Source organism: Bos indicus, chromosome 26, assembly GCF_029378745.1.
Source record: "Bos indicus isolate NIAB-ARS_2022 breed Sahiwal x Tharparkar chromosome 26, NIAB-ARS_B.indTharparkar_mat_pri_1.0, whole genome shotgun sequence".
Taxonomy (NCBI): Eukaryota; Metazoa; Chordata; class Mammalia; order Artiodactyla; family Bovidae; genus Bos; species Bos indicus.
This window is the reverse complement of record NC_091785.1, coordinates 14,305,562-14,321,657: the sequence shown is the minus strand read 5'-3', so window position 1 is coordinate 14,321,657 and position 16,096 is coordinate 14,305,562. Positions and strand designations below refer to the sequence as shown.

General features: G+C 41.0%; 1 protein-coding gene across 3 annotated transcripts in view; it reads right to left on the bottom strand.

Annotated features, from left to right (window-relative positions):
• EXOC6 (exocyst complex component 6) overlaps positions 1 to 15,722 on the bottom strand; it is a 192,550-nt gene extending 176,828 nt beyond the window's left edge. Inside the window, exons 1-2 of one of the 3 annotated variants that reach the window (XM_070780488.1) lie at positions 15,708 to 15,722; positions 12,168 to 12,270 (exon numbers count right to left, since the gene is read on the bottom strand). In XM_070780488.1, coding sequence (XP_070636589.1) covers positions 12,168 to 12,253 — 86 coding nt within the window. In that variant the 5' untranslated portion in view covers positions 12,254 to 12,270; positions 15,708 to 15,722. Of the gene's footprint in view, positions 1 to 12,167; positions 12,343 to 15,707 lie in introns of those variants that run through there. The other 2 variants (XM_070780489.1, XM_019952981.2) reach the window with 2 other exon arrangements.
• Positions 15,723 to 16,096: the final 374 nt, after the last annotated feature.

Sequence of the window (16,096 nt, the reverse complement as noted above, 5' to 3'; positions counted from 1 at the left end):
TCAGAACCTAGTCCCTTTATAGTTAAGTTTCCCCATCTGAAAATGACCATGGTAGTCATTTTCCTCATGTCATGACCTCATTTTGCTGTCCCATGTTGTGTTAGCTTTCTATGACTGCTGTAACAAATTATCACGAACTTAGCTTAAAACAATTCAAATTTATTATGGTTCTGTAGGCTAGAAGTCCAATACGGGTCTCACTGGGCTAAAAATAAGGTGTCAGCACAACAGTGTTCTTTCCAGAGGCACTAGGGGAGAATTTATTTGCTTATGTATTTCAGCTTCCAGAGGCCGCCCACATTCTTTGGCTCATGGCCCCCTTCCTCAGTCCTTCAAGTCAGAAATTTTGCATCTCTCTGACCATTTTCCTATAGTCATATTTCCCTCTGACTCTGACCTAGGCCAGAAAAGATTTTCTGCTTTTAAGGACCCATGGCATTAGGTTCGACACAACTATAATTCTGGAGAATCTTCTATCTCAAGGTCTTAACATTAATCATACCTGCAATATCCCTTTTGTCATGTAAGGTAATATATTTACAGATTCCAAGGATTAGATTGTGGAAATTTAGGGGGAACCATTATTCTGCCTATTGGGACCATAGTAAGGTCCCAATAAACTTTACTAACATATAAAAATGTCCTTCTTCCTATTAATCTGAAATTTCTGTCCTCCTTGGAAATTTCAACTCAAATTTAATCTCCTTCATAAAGATTTCCCTAAGGAATCAGGTGGCTCAGGGGTAAAGAATCCACCTGTCAATACAGGAGATGCAGGTTCGATCCCTGGGTCAGGAAGATCCCCTGGAAACAGAAATGGCTACCCACTCCAGTTGTTCTTGCCTAGAGAATTCCATGGACAGAGGAGTCTGGTGGACTATAGTCCATGGGGGTCACAAAAGAGCCAGATACAACTTAGCTACTAAGCAATAGCAACAAGAACTATTCCTTCTTGTTGCTGTTGCTTAGTTTAATTAATCCATAAAACCTTCTCACTAACTCTAGGTTGAAGTTAGCCCATTTATCCACTCTACCAACAACTGTTTTAATAGTGAGCACTTGTTTTGATTGGTTCTTTCTTATAATTTGAATTTTGTTTGTTTTTGTACTGTTGACACAGAACAGAAATACATGGCTGACTTCAGTGCAGGCTAACTTGAAAGACCAAAAAAGCTCTGCTACATCCATATGTTTATTCTACCAAGAAACCCTATCACAAGCCTGTTTCCACTGTCTTTTTTTTTTTTTAACCATACTGGGCGGCATGTAGGATCTTAGTTCCCTAATCAGAGATCTAACTGACACCCCCGGCAGAGTCTCTTAACCACTGGACAGCCAGGGAAGTCCCTATTTCCACTGTCTTGATAGTACAAGAGAACCCATATCTTCCCTGGGAAATCTCACTTCCTCAAGCTGTGAAAACATACAGAAAAAAAAAAATTTCCCAAGTCCACCAGCACTTTCATATCATGTTAAGGTCCTTAAGTTCAGAGATGCCCCCCTTTTGTTTTAGCTTTCCAATTTCTTATAGTTCCGCCTAGAGTTCTGCACGTGGCTGAGAGAAAGCTGGAGGGGTCTTAAAACCAGACAATGCTGAAGTTCTGAAGCCACTGAAAAGAGTTCAGGATGACTTAGAAAGGGGTTCCAAACAGATCTGAGCCTAAGGCCAGAGTTTAATTAATCCATTATTGGTAACAATTAGAAATTAGAACAATATTAAATTGTAAAAAGTTAATTTCTTCAAACTTGATCTTTATACAGTTGACATTAAATATCACATCTTATAATGTGGTATATTCAGTTGCCTTGATAGAAATGTGCAACACAAACAGAAAAGGTTACCTCAAATTCCCTGAGGTTCACCATCAGAGTTTCACTGCAAGAAACTATACTTACGGGCTTTTGTTAGAGAGTATATAGTTTATATATATACATAAACTTCACCCATTCCTCTGGTTATTTAAAATTTTACTCTTGGGTCAAGTCAAATCCCTGTATCCAGACCCCAGCATTTTGGCCCTTCCCCCAATTGCTTTTTATTGAGTAGTAAGACAAAAGAAACAAATTTTTTTCTTGGTAGACTGAGTCCTCAATTGCTGAGGCACCATCATCCAGTGTTAGCACATCTGAGATGCAGGTTCAGCTCTTGAGAGGGAAAAATCAACCTTTTGAAAACTGAACCTGAAACCAAACATAAGATCTGAGGACAAATTTTACGGTGTCCTACAAAGAGAACAGAGAGCCAGTTCTCTCTGCAGGAAAAGGCAAGCTATCTTAGCTCAGATGATGAGCAGGACCAGAATTCATTGCTCTAAAGAGTAAAGCAAGGTGAGGAGAGTAGGACATATGACAGAAGCCAGCTTCTTATTTGGCAATCAGCTTCTAATGGGGCATTTCTTTACAGTGTTCATTATCCAGACCTTTCCCCTCTTCTCTTCTCCAACCCTGATGCAATCTATCCAAACCCAGCTCTAAATGCCCTTGCCCTGGGAAACCAACCCTACTTACATACTCCTCACTCCTGACCTGTTTCAACACCTGCCCATAGGGATTACCTCAGCATTAAGTAGCAGTCTCTTCCCCTTAATTCAAGTTAAGATGGAAGGAAGTCCATTTACCACATCTTATAAAACAGCTCTAGCTGGTTCCCTCTATGACTTCTGGTAGATCTGTTAGTACTTGAAGTTTTTGGGTAAGAATTTAAAGTTTAATGTCCTAAATAGCTCACTATGTAAATTTTAATTATGGACATAGATATAACATGCACATTAATGTGAAAAAAGGCCTAAAGTGCTACATATCTAGGGACTTCTCTGGTGGTCCAGTCAATGGATAAGAATCTGCCTTCCAGCGCAGGGGGTGTGAGTTTGATTCCTGGTCAGGGAACTAAGATTCCATGTGCCACAGAGCAACCAAGTCTGCATGTGGCAACTACTGAGCCCTGATGTCACAACTGGAGAGTCCATGCAACAAAAGACCCTGTGTGATACCACAGAGAGCCTACACACCACACCTAAGGCCTGATGCAGCCAAATAAATAAACGTTTTAAAAAATAAAGGCTACATTTCTAAGTCTCCGAAATAAAGAATTTCAGCTATAAACCAAAATAATCTTAATAGCTATTTACTGAGCACTATTTTCTAAGCCTTTTATATTATCTAATTTAACCCTTACTAATTCATAATTTTATTGGTAAATAAGGTAGTACTAATTTTACTAAAATCTAATTTCAGCGTTTGGGGTACTCTTGCTATTTCCAATTTAATTTGGAGAAACTGAGACTTAGAGAGATTAACTCACTTGTCCAAGGCCACATAGCTAGTGAGTTGGAGAAGATGGAGCTAATAAGCTGTTCTTGCTTTTCCTGTTAATAAAAAAGTCAGATAAGAAGACTGTTCTGATATTGTTTTACCCAAGGAATAAATGACTGTCAGTCTGGTCTGAGGAGGCTGGGGATAGTAGGGCACATTGGAAGATTGCACATGTTTGGTGAGTTATTTGGGGAGCGGTGGACATTGATTTCCAGAAATCCACCCAAAATTTCTCTTCAGGACTCCTGGGAGGGAAAAGATACCAGGAAGACTGACAGGGCAGGAGACGTACTCTGTGTCCAGTAGGAAACTAATCAGCAAAGTAAGGGTTTAATCTGTAAATAAAATCTTAGTCACTAAGAATTTATACTTTGAGCCACTTGTCTACAGACTAATAACCAACCTCGGGAAAGCCCCTCCCTCAGAAGGAGGCTATAGAATGTTGCTGCCCTGGTCTGGCATTTAAATGGGTTCAAATTCCAATTCATATCTCACTAAATGTGGGACCCTCTGTAAAAGGACTTAACTTGTCTTTGCTTCAGTTTCTTCAAGTGTGAATTGGGAGCAATAAAAGTCCCTGGCTTACCAAGCGGTGTGGGGATTAAGGAAGATGTGCTCGTGTGTGCTTAGTCGCTCAGCTGCATCCAATTCCTTGTGACCCCACGGACTATAGCCCGCCAGGCTTCTCTGTCCATGGGATTCTCCAGGCAAGAATATTGGAGTAGGTTGCCATTTCCTCCTCCAGGGAAGCTTTGCAACCTAGAGACAAACCCACATTTCCTGCATCTCCTGCATTGGAAGGCAGATTCTTTACCATTGCATAATATAATATATCCTTTACCATCTATTAGGTAATCCACTCCGGTACTATTGCCTGGAAAATCCCATGGACAGAGGAGCCTGGTAGGCTACAGTCCAAGGGGTCGCAGAGAGTCGAACACGACTGAGTGACCTCACTTTCTTTCTTTCACCATCTATTATATTAAAGAAGATAATATATGTATAATGTTTAGTCCAGAGCTCATCCAACATGAAGCATTGGAGGTGAGGATTATCTGACATTTGTTATTCAACCAAAAAGCCCAGAATTTAGCTTCCTCTTTGGTAAAATAAAAATAAAAAACAGACACAATAATGTTCCTTTTTCCCTAATCATTAACAAAATAGGCTAATTTTGTTTCAGAGCTCTCTGAACCTGAACTTCATTTTTTCTCTGAATGCTTGATTGGTGGAAACTGTCTGAAAGTTGTTCTTATTGTGGAGAGGGAGCCAGGACCTTGTCTTTAGGTTAGACTCTTGGCTCTGGATCCACTTTAGTGAGCCCTCCGGATCTTGCTTCTAAGTCAAGTGCCTCTTTGTCGTCCTTGGAGACGATGCTCATCTTCTGAGACACACACCATGGTGGCAAACAAATCGTTGAGTCTGTCTTCATTTCCAGGCACAGGGACAATGTCTGTATTGTTCACCACCAGCCCAGTTACTATTTGTTAAATGAATAATCCACATGCAAATACTACTTCTCGTGTTATATTGTTGTAAAAGCATGTCTCCTGAGGTAGGGTATATCTCCACAGAGAGTCCCTTCCTCATTCCTAGGAACCCCATATCAGACTTCCTGATCTTTAACCTCTTGAGAATTTGCTATTATCATTGAGATGTTTCTTAAAGAGTTTAAGAGCCTTTGCTACATAACTGCTGAACTTTATCAAAATGCAGAACACAGGGTAGTCTTCATTGGCTCTAATCAATTAAGCCTTCCATTTTAGCCACTCTTTGGAGAATGCCTTGACAGCTGCGTTCCTCCAGCGTCTACCTTGGTACAGTGACCCCAAGTGGCCACAGTCTGTAAGTGCAAGAGAATGTGAACAAAGCCCTGCCAGGTCTGGGAGGATTCCTTCCTGCTGCAAAACTGTGTCCAGGAATCTCTTCCATATCCCACAGGGGAGAACAATAGAAGGAAACCTGAAATTGAAGCCAAATAAAATCAGTTTTTATGAAATATGGGCTGGTCCTCAAAGAAGTTCAAAAGTAATTAGCCCCAGGTTCTCTTCATTCAACAGTTGCTTTTCTTCAAAGCTTGCTGTGTGCCAGGATCTGTGCTAAGCTTTCAGACAGAGCTGGCTCATCCGTGTGGGGCTGAAGAAGTTGCTCTTGGGTTAATACTCTGCCATCACCATCCTCTGGACAAGGGGGACTCCATCTTCATTTCACATTGGTCCTGTAAATTATGTTACTAGTCCTGCCCTCAGAATGATGTCCAGAAAGCACCATTAACTTGCTCATTGCAAAGCTAAACATTTTAAAGTCCACTGAGCAATTAAAGAGTAATAGTATGTCCTCTGATTTCTACTCTCTCTCTCTTTTATCTCTCCTCAACAACCCCAACACTGGCTTATAATATGAACTATTTTCTCTTCTCTTTCCTCCTCATTGTTGTGTGTTTTTTTAATTATTATTCCTCATCCTGTTCAGTGCAACATCTCCATTCCTCACTCTTTCCTCATTTAGCTTTCCTTCATTGCCTGTTGCCCTTTCTGCTTCTCCTCTCACTTGTCCTATTTTTTTTCTCCTCTCAGCAAAAAAGATTTAGAAATGTAACTAATGTAATGAAATGATAATAACAGCTGATATTTACTCCCTGGCCACTTTTGTAAAATAGCATCCCTGGATCTCCCTATCCTTCACCCTGATTTGTTATTCTTCATAGAATTTATTACTGGTTTTTAATTTATTTTTAGCTCTCTTCACTAAAATGTCAGCTCCCTGGGAGCAGGGAATTTCCTGATAGGGCAGGGAATTTGCTGTATCAACAATACTACTGACCATCCTTGACCACTGTCTGCCACATCGGAGATGCTCCATAGATATTTATTTACTGAATGAAGGACTGAGCATTGTATGGCTCATGTATGAGCTGCTACATTAAATATACTGAATGCCTAACTTGTATAAGCCTTCTAATAGTTCTATCTATAAGTATAGAGGCAAAATTTGAACTGGCTCCAGAGTTCATTTAACTGTAAATAAATTCACTTAACTGTAAATAAATGAAACTATCTCCCTGCTTGGAATACTTTGTTCTCAAAATACAAAAAGAAATTTTAACTTCTCTCTAGTGTTTCCCTGAAGATCAAGCAGCTAACAGAATCATTTAAGTATTCAGTGAAAATTTGGCAACTACGTAGCCCACTGTCATCAGGAACCCCAAGCTATCCTGGGGTGCTGCAGACATAGCAGGCCTCAGTCATAATTAGGCCCTTCTTTGGATTCTATTTTATATCCACAACATTCAGCACACTACCCGACTCCCATAAGACATTAGATGAGGTCATGATATTATATTAGTATCAAATATAAGCCTTAGTAAATAGGATTTTGAAAAAGGGATACCTCTCTCCCTTAAATATTTGCAACCAAAATAAAATTTACATTATTCAGTATTTCCCACCTGCCCAGAATTTCAAAATGTCATGAATGCTAATTTACTTCAACACTCTAAGTTATATATTACATTATGCTGAAATGTATATCCCAGTGTAAATTAAATATAATAATAATAATTGCTAACATTTATCAAGCATTTACAATGTGCTAGGCTGGTCTTGTGTTAAGCACTTCATATACATTAATCATTTGATACAGGTTTTATTATAATCCCCATTTTGTAGTTTTAGAAACTAAGGCCAAAATCAAACAACTAATAAATGTTATACTTGATCTTAATCAATATATTTAATGAAATAAGATTTCTATGAAATCTTACATTTCTGAAGATAAAAACAGCAAGAGCATCCTAGAATTCTACAGCTGAATATAACCAGTTATATTTTTTAGTATGTCATCCTAAGATTTTATTGTGTTTAGGTTGTTGGTGTTTTGTTGTTGTTGTTGCTTTAATATTTCCTTTCCTAAAAGCATGTTATCTTCATTCTTAAAAACATTAAAGTCAAAGAAACTACAATATCCTGTTTGCTCTTAAACTGGTAAAACTCCACGCTCAGCTTTTGGAAAAGAGCCAAAGAGAGTCTGTGAGTACAAGTGTAAAACAATTATGTTATCATAAAACAATTGCAAAAATTTCTTCTGGTACGTCATCATGTACAATTCCCTTTTCCTCCTATTTTTCCCAGCCCTCAGCAGGGCTTTCTTTGGATACCTCCTCTTTTTCTACCTCCCACTAACATTGCACTTCTCTTCAATCTCTTTATCTCTGTCTCAGCTCTTGCAAAAAATTTCTGAACTCAAATCGGTTCAGACACGTTACAATTTTAGGACCTGTTCTAGGAGGCTAACAACAGACATGCAGGACCCCATGAAGCATCATGAGCCCAGGCTACGAGAGGATATCCATGGTGGGGGCAGGTCTAATGAGGGAGGCTTGGCAGCTGGAAGTTCTAGCATAAATATGTTAGGGTCCTGCTACTGTGCTGTCCTAAGACCGTAGCCACCAGCACTATTTTACCAGAACCACCCTCAACACGGGGATTCATATAACCACTACCAATGCACTGGAATTGATATACTAGTTGAAAACTATTAACTGTGCTTGTGCAAGGCAGCTGGTAATACTGGATAAGGCCCAAAAAAGTACTAGTCTTGTGGATTCTTAAAGCATGGCTCCAGACAGCCATTAAGCCTACCAGGGACACGCACGCCCCCTAGAGGGAGCAGCTGGCAAGGAGCTGGGCATGTCTAGGCCAAATGGAGGAACTGGAGTAAAAATCATAAAACCAAATGAGAAAATCTAGTGGAAATTACCATATGGCGGTAACATGATAAAAAACAGTGATGCCCAGGGCAAAAAGGATTAGGACAGCAAAACTAATTTCAGACCCCACCTGCTCAAGAGTTTCAGCCTACCGAGAATCTGTCGGCCAGGAGATTTTGAATGCCTAAAGCAAAGCCAAGCTAGGGCAACCCAGGCACTAGATGTAGATCTTTCTTTACATTTCTCTCTTTTCTTTGAAATTCAATCACTGTCTGCATGTCTAACATCAAATACCGCTTCTCCACCAATTCAATTATTAGAGCTACCTGATATGTCTTTATTGGGTATTTCATTGGCAATACAAATAAACCATGGAAATACATAATGTCTCAGCTCCCCCTAAAACTATCTCTCCTTTAAACTTAATACTTCAGGCAGTGGTCTCATTTCACACATAGATGAAAACAAACACAGGATCTCAGGATCATCTGATCCTTTTCCACTTTTCCACCAAAACAGAAAGAAGACCAAAGGAGCTGACCCAAGAGCCCAGTGGTGAGGTCAGGCAGGAGACAGGATGGGCCACCTGGAGAAGCCTGCTCTTGGAGCAGCCTTGTATGAAATCAGGAGGTAGGGGAAGGAAGCCTGGGCAGGTGGAAGAGACGATGGCCACTGACAATGCTGGATGACTTGAGTCCCAACCTCAGCAACTCGCTCACGACTCCTCAGTGGAGGAGACCCATTCTCTCAGATGATGGTGAGGCTGAGAGTGACAGGAAGGGCTGTGGAGCCATTTTTAAATGACGCTAGTAGAACTCTTCTACGCGTTTTGAATCCCTGAGCTCTCTGAGCTCACCCTGTTAGAGAAACAATCCCCTGATCTAACCCTGATCTGAACACTGGCCTCAGAAACAAGGTGGGCAGGGAGATGAAGCTAACTAACAGTTTGGGATTTTAAAACAGAAAATGTCTGTGGGAAAATGCCTTTCTTTTGTGACACGGAAGAACAACTAGGAGAGCTCTTGGGTATTTTCTCTCCCTCCGTTTCCACGTACGAGGTTTCTCCCCTGCATTCCCAGCCCCATCTTCTCAATATCCTAACCTTCCCTTCACTGTCGCTCCACAAAGCCTCAGAGTAGGTCCTGTGAGTAGGTCAGAGTAGCCCTCCTGGTCAGTCTCCCTCCAGCCAAACTCTTTTTCCACCCTCTCTGCCTTTAGAACTTGTAACTATTCAAATCTATTCAAATACTTCTGCCTTTTCTTATTCCCTGAAATGATGACTTTCTCTCTGGACTACCTTTTTTCCTTTGTCTTGTTAAGACTATCATTAGCTCAGAAGCTCATACAAATTAGTTCAACAAATATTTATCTAGCTACTGTGTGTCAAGTATGGTAGAAGCTTCTGCAGAGGATACTAAGATATAAATATATAGTGCCCTCAGGAATCTTTAGCCTGAAAATGGTTATAGCACAAAATACATGTGAGCCTACATACACCCAAATGAGTCAGAATAAATGCCCTGAATTCTTTGGGGCTTCAAAGGATGAAGCACTCACCTGTGGTTGATGAATCAGAGAGACTTCACAGAAGAAAGAATATTTGAGCTGTGCCTTGCAAGATGGGCTGGATTTTGGCAGACAGAAGTAAGAGTGCAATTTAATAAAGAAATGGAACCATGAGAACCAGAAGGAAGAAAATCTCAGGGCATATTATCAAACAGTAAACACTCCAGTTTGGCCAAAATGGAAGTCCTGTCTTTATTTCCCAACCCTCATATTTGGCCACATGAGCTGACATGTTCCGTAAGAGGAGTGGACCAGAATAGTTGACATTGGAATATCAATAACATACATAGGGAAGTGCTGAAAGGCAAATGCCAGCCCAAGAAGTCTTCATCTCATCAATGATTACAGCAGTTGTTTAGGAAAAGGAATTTTGGTGAATATTGTCTCAATTAAAGGTTTGTTGGGGGACTTCCCTGGTGGTCCAGTGGCTAAGACTCTATGTTCCCAATGCAGGGGGCCCGAGTTCGACCTCTGGTCAGGGACTAGATCGCACATGCTGCAACTACAGATCCTGCATGCCACAACGGAGATTGATGATCCCGCAGGCCACAACCCAGACCCAGTACACAAGGCGGCTCAGATGGTAAAAATCCACCTGCAGTGCAAGAGATATGGGTTCGATCCCTGGGTTGGAAAGCTCTCCTGCAGAAGAAAAGGCAACCCACTCCAGTATTCTTGCCTGGAGAATCCCATGGATAGAGAAGCCTGATGGGCCACAGTCCATGAGGTCCCGTAGTCAGAGCTCTTTGTGAAGCTAACAGTGGGCAATCTAGGTCCACGGGTGGTGACAGGCAACACCTGGACGAAATATGTTTGCAGTGTCTGCTCTTGCGATGATGGGAGAGTGCTGTGACTGCAGATCTAAACTGACTCTTTCCTTTAGGAGACCTAGTACAAGACCCAGGACATTTACCCTCAGAACAGAAGGTAGGACACATCCAGGAACCAAAACAGGAAGTCAGGTCCAGTACCACAGCAAGACTAGCTGGTAGTTTCAAGGATGGATGAAGCCTGTAGATATTGGCCAGGGCTGAGAGACCAGGGGAGATGTAGAGAGGATCAATGGATGAAGCCTGTAGATATTGGCCAGGGCTGAGAGACCAGGGGAGATGTAGAGAGGATCAGGGGTTGAAGACTAAGGGCTCTGAAGCAACAATGGCAGCAGAGGCCACAGTAATCAACACATGTCCAGGCTTCCCTGGTGCCTCAGATGGTAAAGAGTCCACCTGCAATGCAAGAGACCCGGCTTCAAACCCTGGATCTGAAAGATCCCCTGGAGAAGGGAAAGGCTACTTACTCCAATATTCTTGCCTGGAGAATTTCATGGACAGAGGAGCCTGGTGGGCTACAGTCCACGGGGTCACATAGAGTCAGTCACAGCTAACACTTTCACTTTTTCAGGCTCCCTTTATTCCCCTCTCGTGTTCCCCTTTGACTTCTGACCTAGCCACCAGGCAGATGCACAGGTTTTAGAAGGTGCTGGTATAGTATAAAGTATGTTCCACTTGGAAAAATTACCAAGTTTCCCATTAGCGAAAAGCTTTGGTTTTTTTCTACCTGTTGAATAGGATAAAAAACACCTGCCCTTATTCATGGATGTCCATGATGCTCAGATAAAATGAAGGTATAAGTAACAGTTATAAATGGAGTTGTAATTATTTTTCTACTGTACCTACATATTGATCAAGAATCAACCAATAAATACCAATAGCTTCCAATACCCCCAACCCTACCTAGGCCCTTTGGAAAGATTCAGGATACATTTAATGCAAAATCAAATTTAAATTCAGATTTAAACGTATCTGCTCCTGGATCTTTCTGAGACTAAAAAGACAACACCAAAAAAAAATCCTTTCACTTAATCTACAAATATTAGTCAACAAATATTTATTGACTGTCACTATCACAGTCAGAGATTGCCATCCTGTTCCCATACTGTTAAGTGTCAGATACAAGCAGGCAGTCAAAAAGAATGAAAATTTTTAAACTGCACATTTAACACAGAGATATATGTCTTTCATTTTAATTCTGTCCTTGAACTATGCAAATTAATCCTCATCTTACCAAAGAAACTATTTTTTAATCTTCTGTAGAAATAAAAAATACATATCCGAGAGCACCCCATATACCCAAGAGCAGCAACAACACAAATAAGCATTCTGTGTTTTTTCCTACAACTCACATCCACATCCACTCAAATATAAATGAGTTTCAATGATACGACTAATTGTTCTCTGTATTTTTCACTAAGCAGTATTTTAGAGATAACAAGTGAAACCTGATGTAAATAAGATGGGATATCTATTTGGAGTTGGCATGCAGCCCTTTTTGATCACTTGAAAGTCATTTCTATTTTTTAACCTTGTGGTGATGAATCATGAAACAAATATAATACAAACAATGTGGATAATTTATTCACCGTCATTTCTCTAAGGATAAAACTTCGAGATTAGGTGTATATAGAATTGCAATCATTTCTCAAAAATTATTTTTTATTGTTATAGAGAAAAGTATAAAAGACATGAATAAGACTACTTTATCACCACCAAAGAAGAAACAGCAAAATATAAAGGAGCCCTACCTTAAAGTAGCTTCAATGGGCAGCTCAAAAGACTGAATCTCAGCCAGCACATTCTCATAGGTTTGATCTGGGTCTTCTTCCAACATTGCTCCTGATTTTCCAGCTGCAGACATCATATTTTTTTAATGTAAGACAGTACTTTATAAGAGAAATGTAGTTGTATTATAATTACCACAGGGTCTCTCTGTCCAACCAGAGTAGCAGCAAAAACTGAGCTCACTGTCTGACTTCATGCTATCGAAATCCTTGCTTCCAAGAATGTTGCACAGCTGTTGCTGTCTTGTCTCTACTTATAACATTTTACTTATTATTAACCTTGACACAGTTCAGAAAGTTCCTGCCTGATGCCTGCTGTATTTATTTACTTGTTTCTCAAATACAGTAACCGCAAACTTTGATAGGAATTAGAACAATTACACTATAAAAAGTTATGAAAGACAATTGACTTGTTGGGGCACATATTTTAATGTTGTTTATGCTACATATGTGATTAAAGTTATACTCTCAGTTATTCCTGCACCTCTACCCTTGTTCCCACGAACTCAAAAAAATAACAACAAGAAAAAACAGTCCTCTCGGGTATGATTTTGAGGTCACTGGGCAAGCACTTTGGTACCCCATCTCTTTCATTTCTCCACACTCTTCACTGCTGGGTGAAGTTCGGCCATGATGGATCCATTCCTTTTTTTTTTTTTGTCTCCTGTTCTAATACAAATGCTCCTGGAAGTGGTTGTATTTTATCCCTATCAGTTCCTTAGGCCTGACTGTGAGTGAGTTTGCTACATCCTTTTGATGGGAAGGGCAAAAGCATGAAGATGCCAGGAGGTTGAAGAGGGCTGGTTGCTGCTGAGAGGAAGAATGCATGCAAGAAGTAGAGGCCTAAAATATCAAGGGAAAATGTGGACAACAGATAGCCCCAGGTAGGCCTAAAAAAGTAAATAGGTACAAATTTCCCATTACACTCTGTGCCAGATCATCTTCAGTTCTGAGTTTAACCTCATGATTTCTTGTCCAGTACCACAGACTGCATATTTAAAAGAATGAACAGGTACTTCTCTAGTGGTTCAGTGGTTGAGTCCATGCTTCCACTGCAGGCGGCATGGGTTCACTCCCTGGTCAGGAAACCAAGATTCCGCATTCCACATGCCATGCAGCCAAAATAAATAAAGGGATGAGTCGTGACATTCTTCCATATGAGTCTATTTTTTTTAAGTTTTTATCCGATGTGGAAAGAAACTGAAATTCTTTGTCCTCAGAATGTACTGTTCATGTAATCACAAAGCACATGTTATCAATTGCATCAGTTTTTCACTTCTCCCTACGTCCATACCCTTACCAGTGCCTCACCAAGTGTCCCTTAATGCTCCAAGACTTTGGGCCTAGCCCTGCAACTCCTGCTGACCAATGATATATGAGCCGAAGTAGCAGTACTTGAGCTCTAAGCCTAGGCTTTGCAAACATGTTTCTCTTTGCCCTCTTACACCTCTGCCATTGCCTGAGAAAAACATGTCCTGGCTGGCTTGCTGGTCCAAGGAGGAGGAGAGGTACATGAAGCAGAGCCATCCCCATGGATCCACACAACTGCAGAGAGAAGCACATTTTCCCATCCAGCTGCAGCATCTGATACAGAGCTGCTCACCCCAGCCTGGGCCAGATCAGCCGTGCCCCACATCCCCACAGACACAGGAAGAACAACGAATGATGGTTCTTTGCAGCCACTAAGTGATGGATTATATGAAGCAATAGCAAACCAGTGCAGCATTCTTCACATCAATCCCACCAACAGGCTCAACTCTTAAACCCTAGTTTTCCTCCTTGGCAGAGTGGAAGAAATGCACCAGGAATATGCCATACACCATTTCCTCCAAGAGGAAGTAATCATGGCCTCCTTCAAGACCTGACACAAAACAGTAACTTTCTGTCTGTGTTAAAATCATTTATATGGGGAGAATGGCATTGAAACATGTATAATATCATATATGAAACGAATCGCCAGTCCAGGTTCAATGCAGGATACAGGATGCTTGGGGCTGGTGCACTGGGATGACCCAGACGGATGGTACGGGAAGGGAGGTGGGAGGGGGGTTCAGGATGGGGAACACATGTACACCCGTGGCGGATTCATGTTGATGTATGGCAAAACCAGTACAATATTGTAAAGTAATTAGCATCCAATTAAAATAAATAAATTTATACTAAAAAAAAGAAAAGGAACAGAGCTTCTTAGAAAAAAAAATCAAAAAATCATTTATGTGCAAGGTTTTAAATTTATGGACTTCCCTGGTGGCTCAGATGGTAAAGCATCTGCCTACAATGCGGGAAACCCGGGTTCAATCCCTGGGTTGGGAAGATCCCCTGGAGAAGGAAATGGCAACCCACTCCAGTACTCTTGCCTGGAGAATCCCATGGATGGAGGAGCCTGGTAAGCTACAGTCCATGGGGTTGCAAAGAGTCGGACACGACTGAGCGACTTCACTTTCACTTTTCACTTTAAATTTATACCAAATTATCAGATTATCTAAAAACAGAATGTCTATTTGATTTATATTTGTATTTCTCTTAATACTTAATGCATTGCCCTGTAAGTGCTCAAGAAACACTCACTGAATGAATGAAAGATGGACAGCAAAACTACAGGCTAAGAGGTAGTTCTGCCTTATGAGGATGTGTTTGGTCCAAATGATGCAAAAAGCTGAGACTTCCAGATAGAATTGATCAGACTGTGAGAACACATAAATTCATGATGGGAAATCATTCTGGTCATGAGACAGTATTGGTCATCACTTTACTATATTGTAGAGAACAAATACACGGGTAAGGCCACATCACATACTCATGAACATATACCCGTGATGACCTGCTGCTGCTGCTGCTAAGTCACTTCAGTCGTGTCAGACTCTGTGCGATCCCATAGACGGCAGCCCACCAGGCTCCCCCGTCCCTGGGATTCTCCAGGCAAGAACACCGGAGTGGGTTGCCATTTCCTCCTCCAATGCAGGAAAGTGAAAAGTGAAAATGAAGTCGCTCAGTCATGTCCAACTCTTAGCAACCCCCTGGACTGCAGCCTGCCAGGATCCTCCGTCTACCCAGCCTTAAATATAACATAGTTAAAAAATTGACTTTTATCCCCAAATAATGCAAATTTTTATTTTTAAAATTTTCAACCTTACAGAAGAATTACAAGAAGAATATCAGATAACCTTCATCTGATTCATCCATTGTTAACATTTTGCTACATTTGCTTTCTCCTTTTCTCTTTGTTTACTCAAGGGGATTCGGTAATGTAGGCATATGCTTTTAATACAAATAGTGATAAAATTGTGTTAATTTAAATAGAGTATTTTTAGAACAGTGTTACACTGTAAAGTAGTATAATTAACAAACCACAATAGCTTTGACTCATAGTTACTGCCCGACCCTGTTCCTACTGCATAGCGCTGTTATTCTCTTCCTGTATAGCCAACCCCACCAGGAGACTCAACGTCTTCCTGGTTGCCTCCATCCGCCCCTCAACTCTCCCCATACCTCCTCGACTCCCACCTGGCTCTCTTCTGCTCCTCCCACTTCGGTTAAGTGAATTTTTTCTCTGCCTCTTACTTTCTTCTAAGCCTTGTAAGAGGCAGGCTACAACTTCCTGTTTCCACTGACTAAACCAGCATCTTCCTTTTATTCAAAACTTTCCTTGAGTGCCATTTCCTGCCGGAAGTCAGCACAGATTGAATGAACAGAAGAGACTCTCCTCCCAAGAGAAACAGTCAGGAAAACAACCTCCCCTATCCCATAGCGCTGACAACAAATTCACCAAATAAGGGAAAGAAAGGGAGGTAATGGAAAAATTTTAAACAGCCATATTCCAAGATACCCATAAAAGAGAATGGGGAGTATGACTGGAATGTTCCCAGTCTCAACCTTTAGCCCCACCTCCCAGC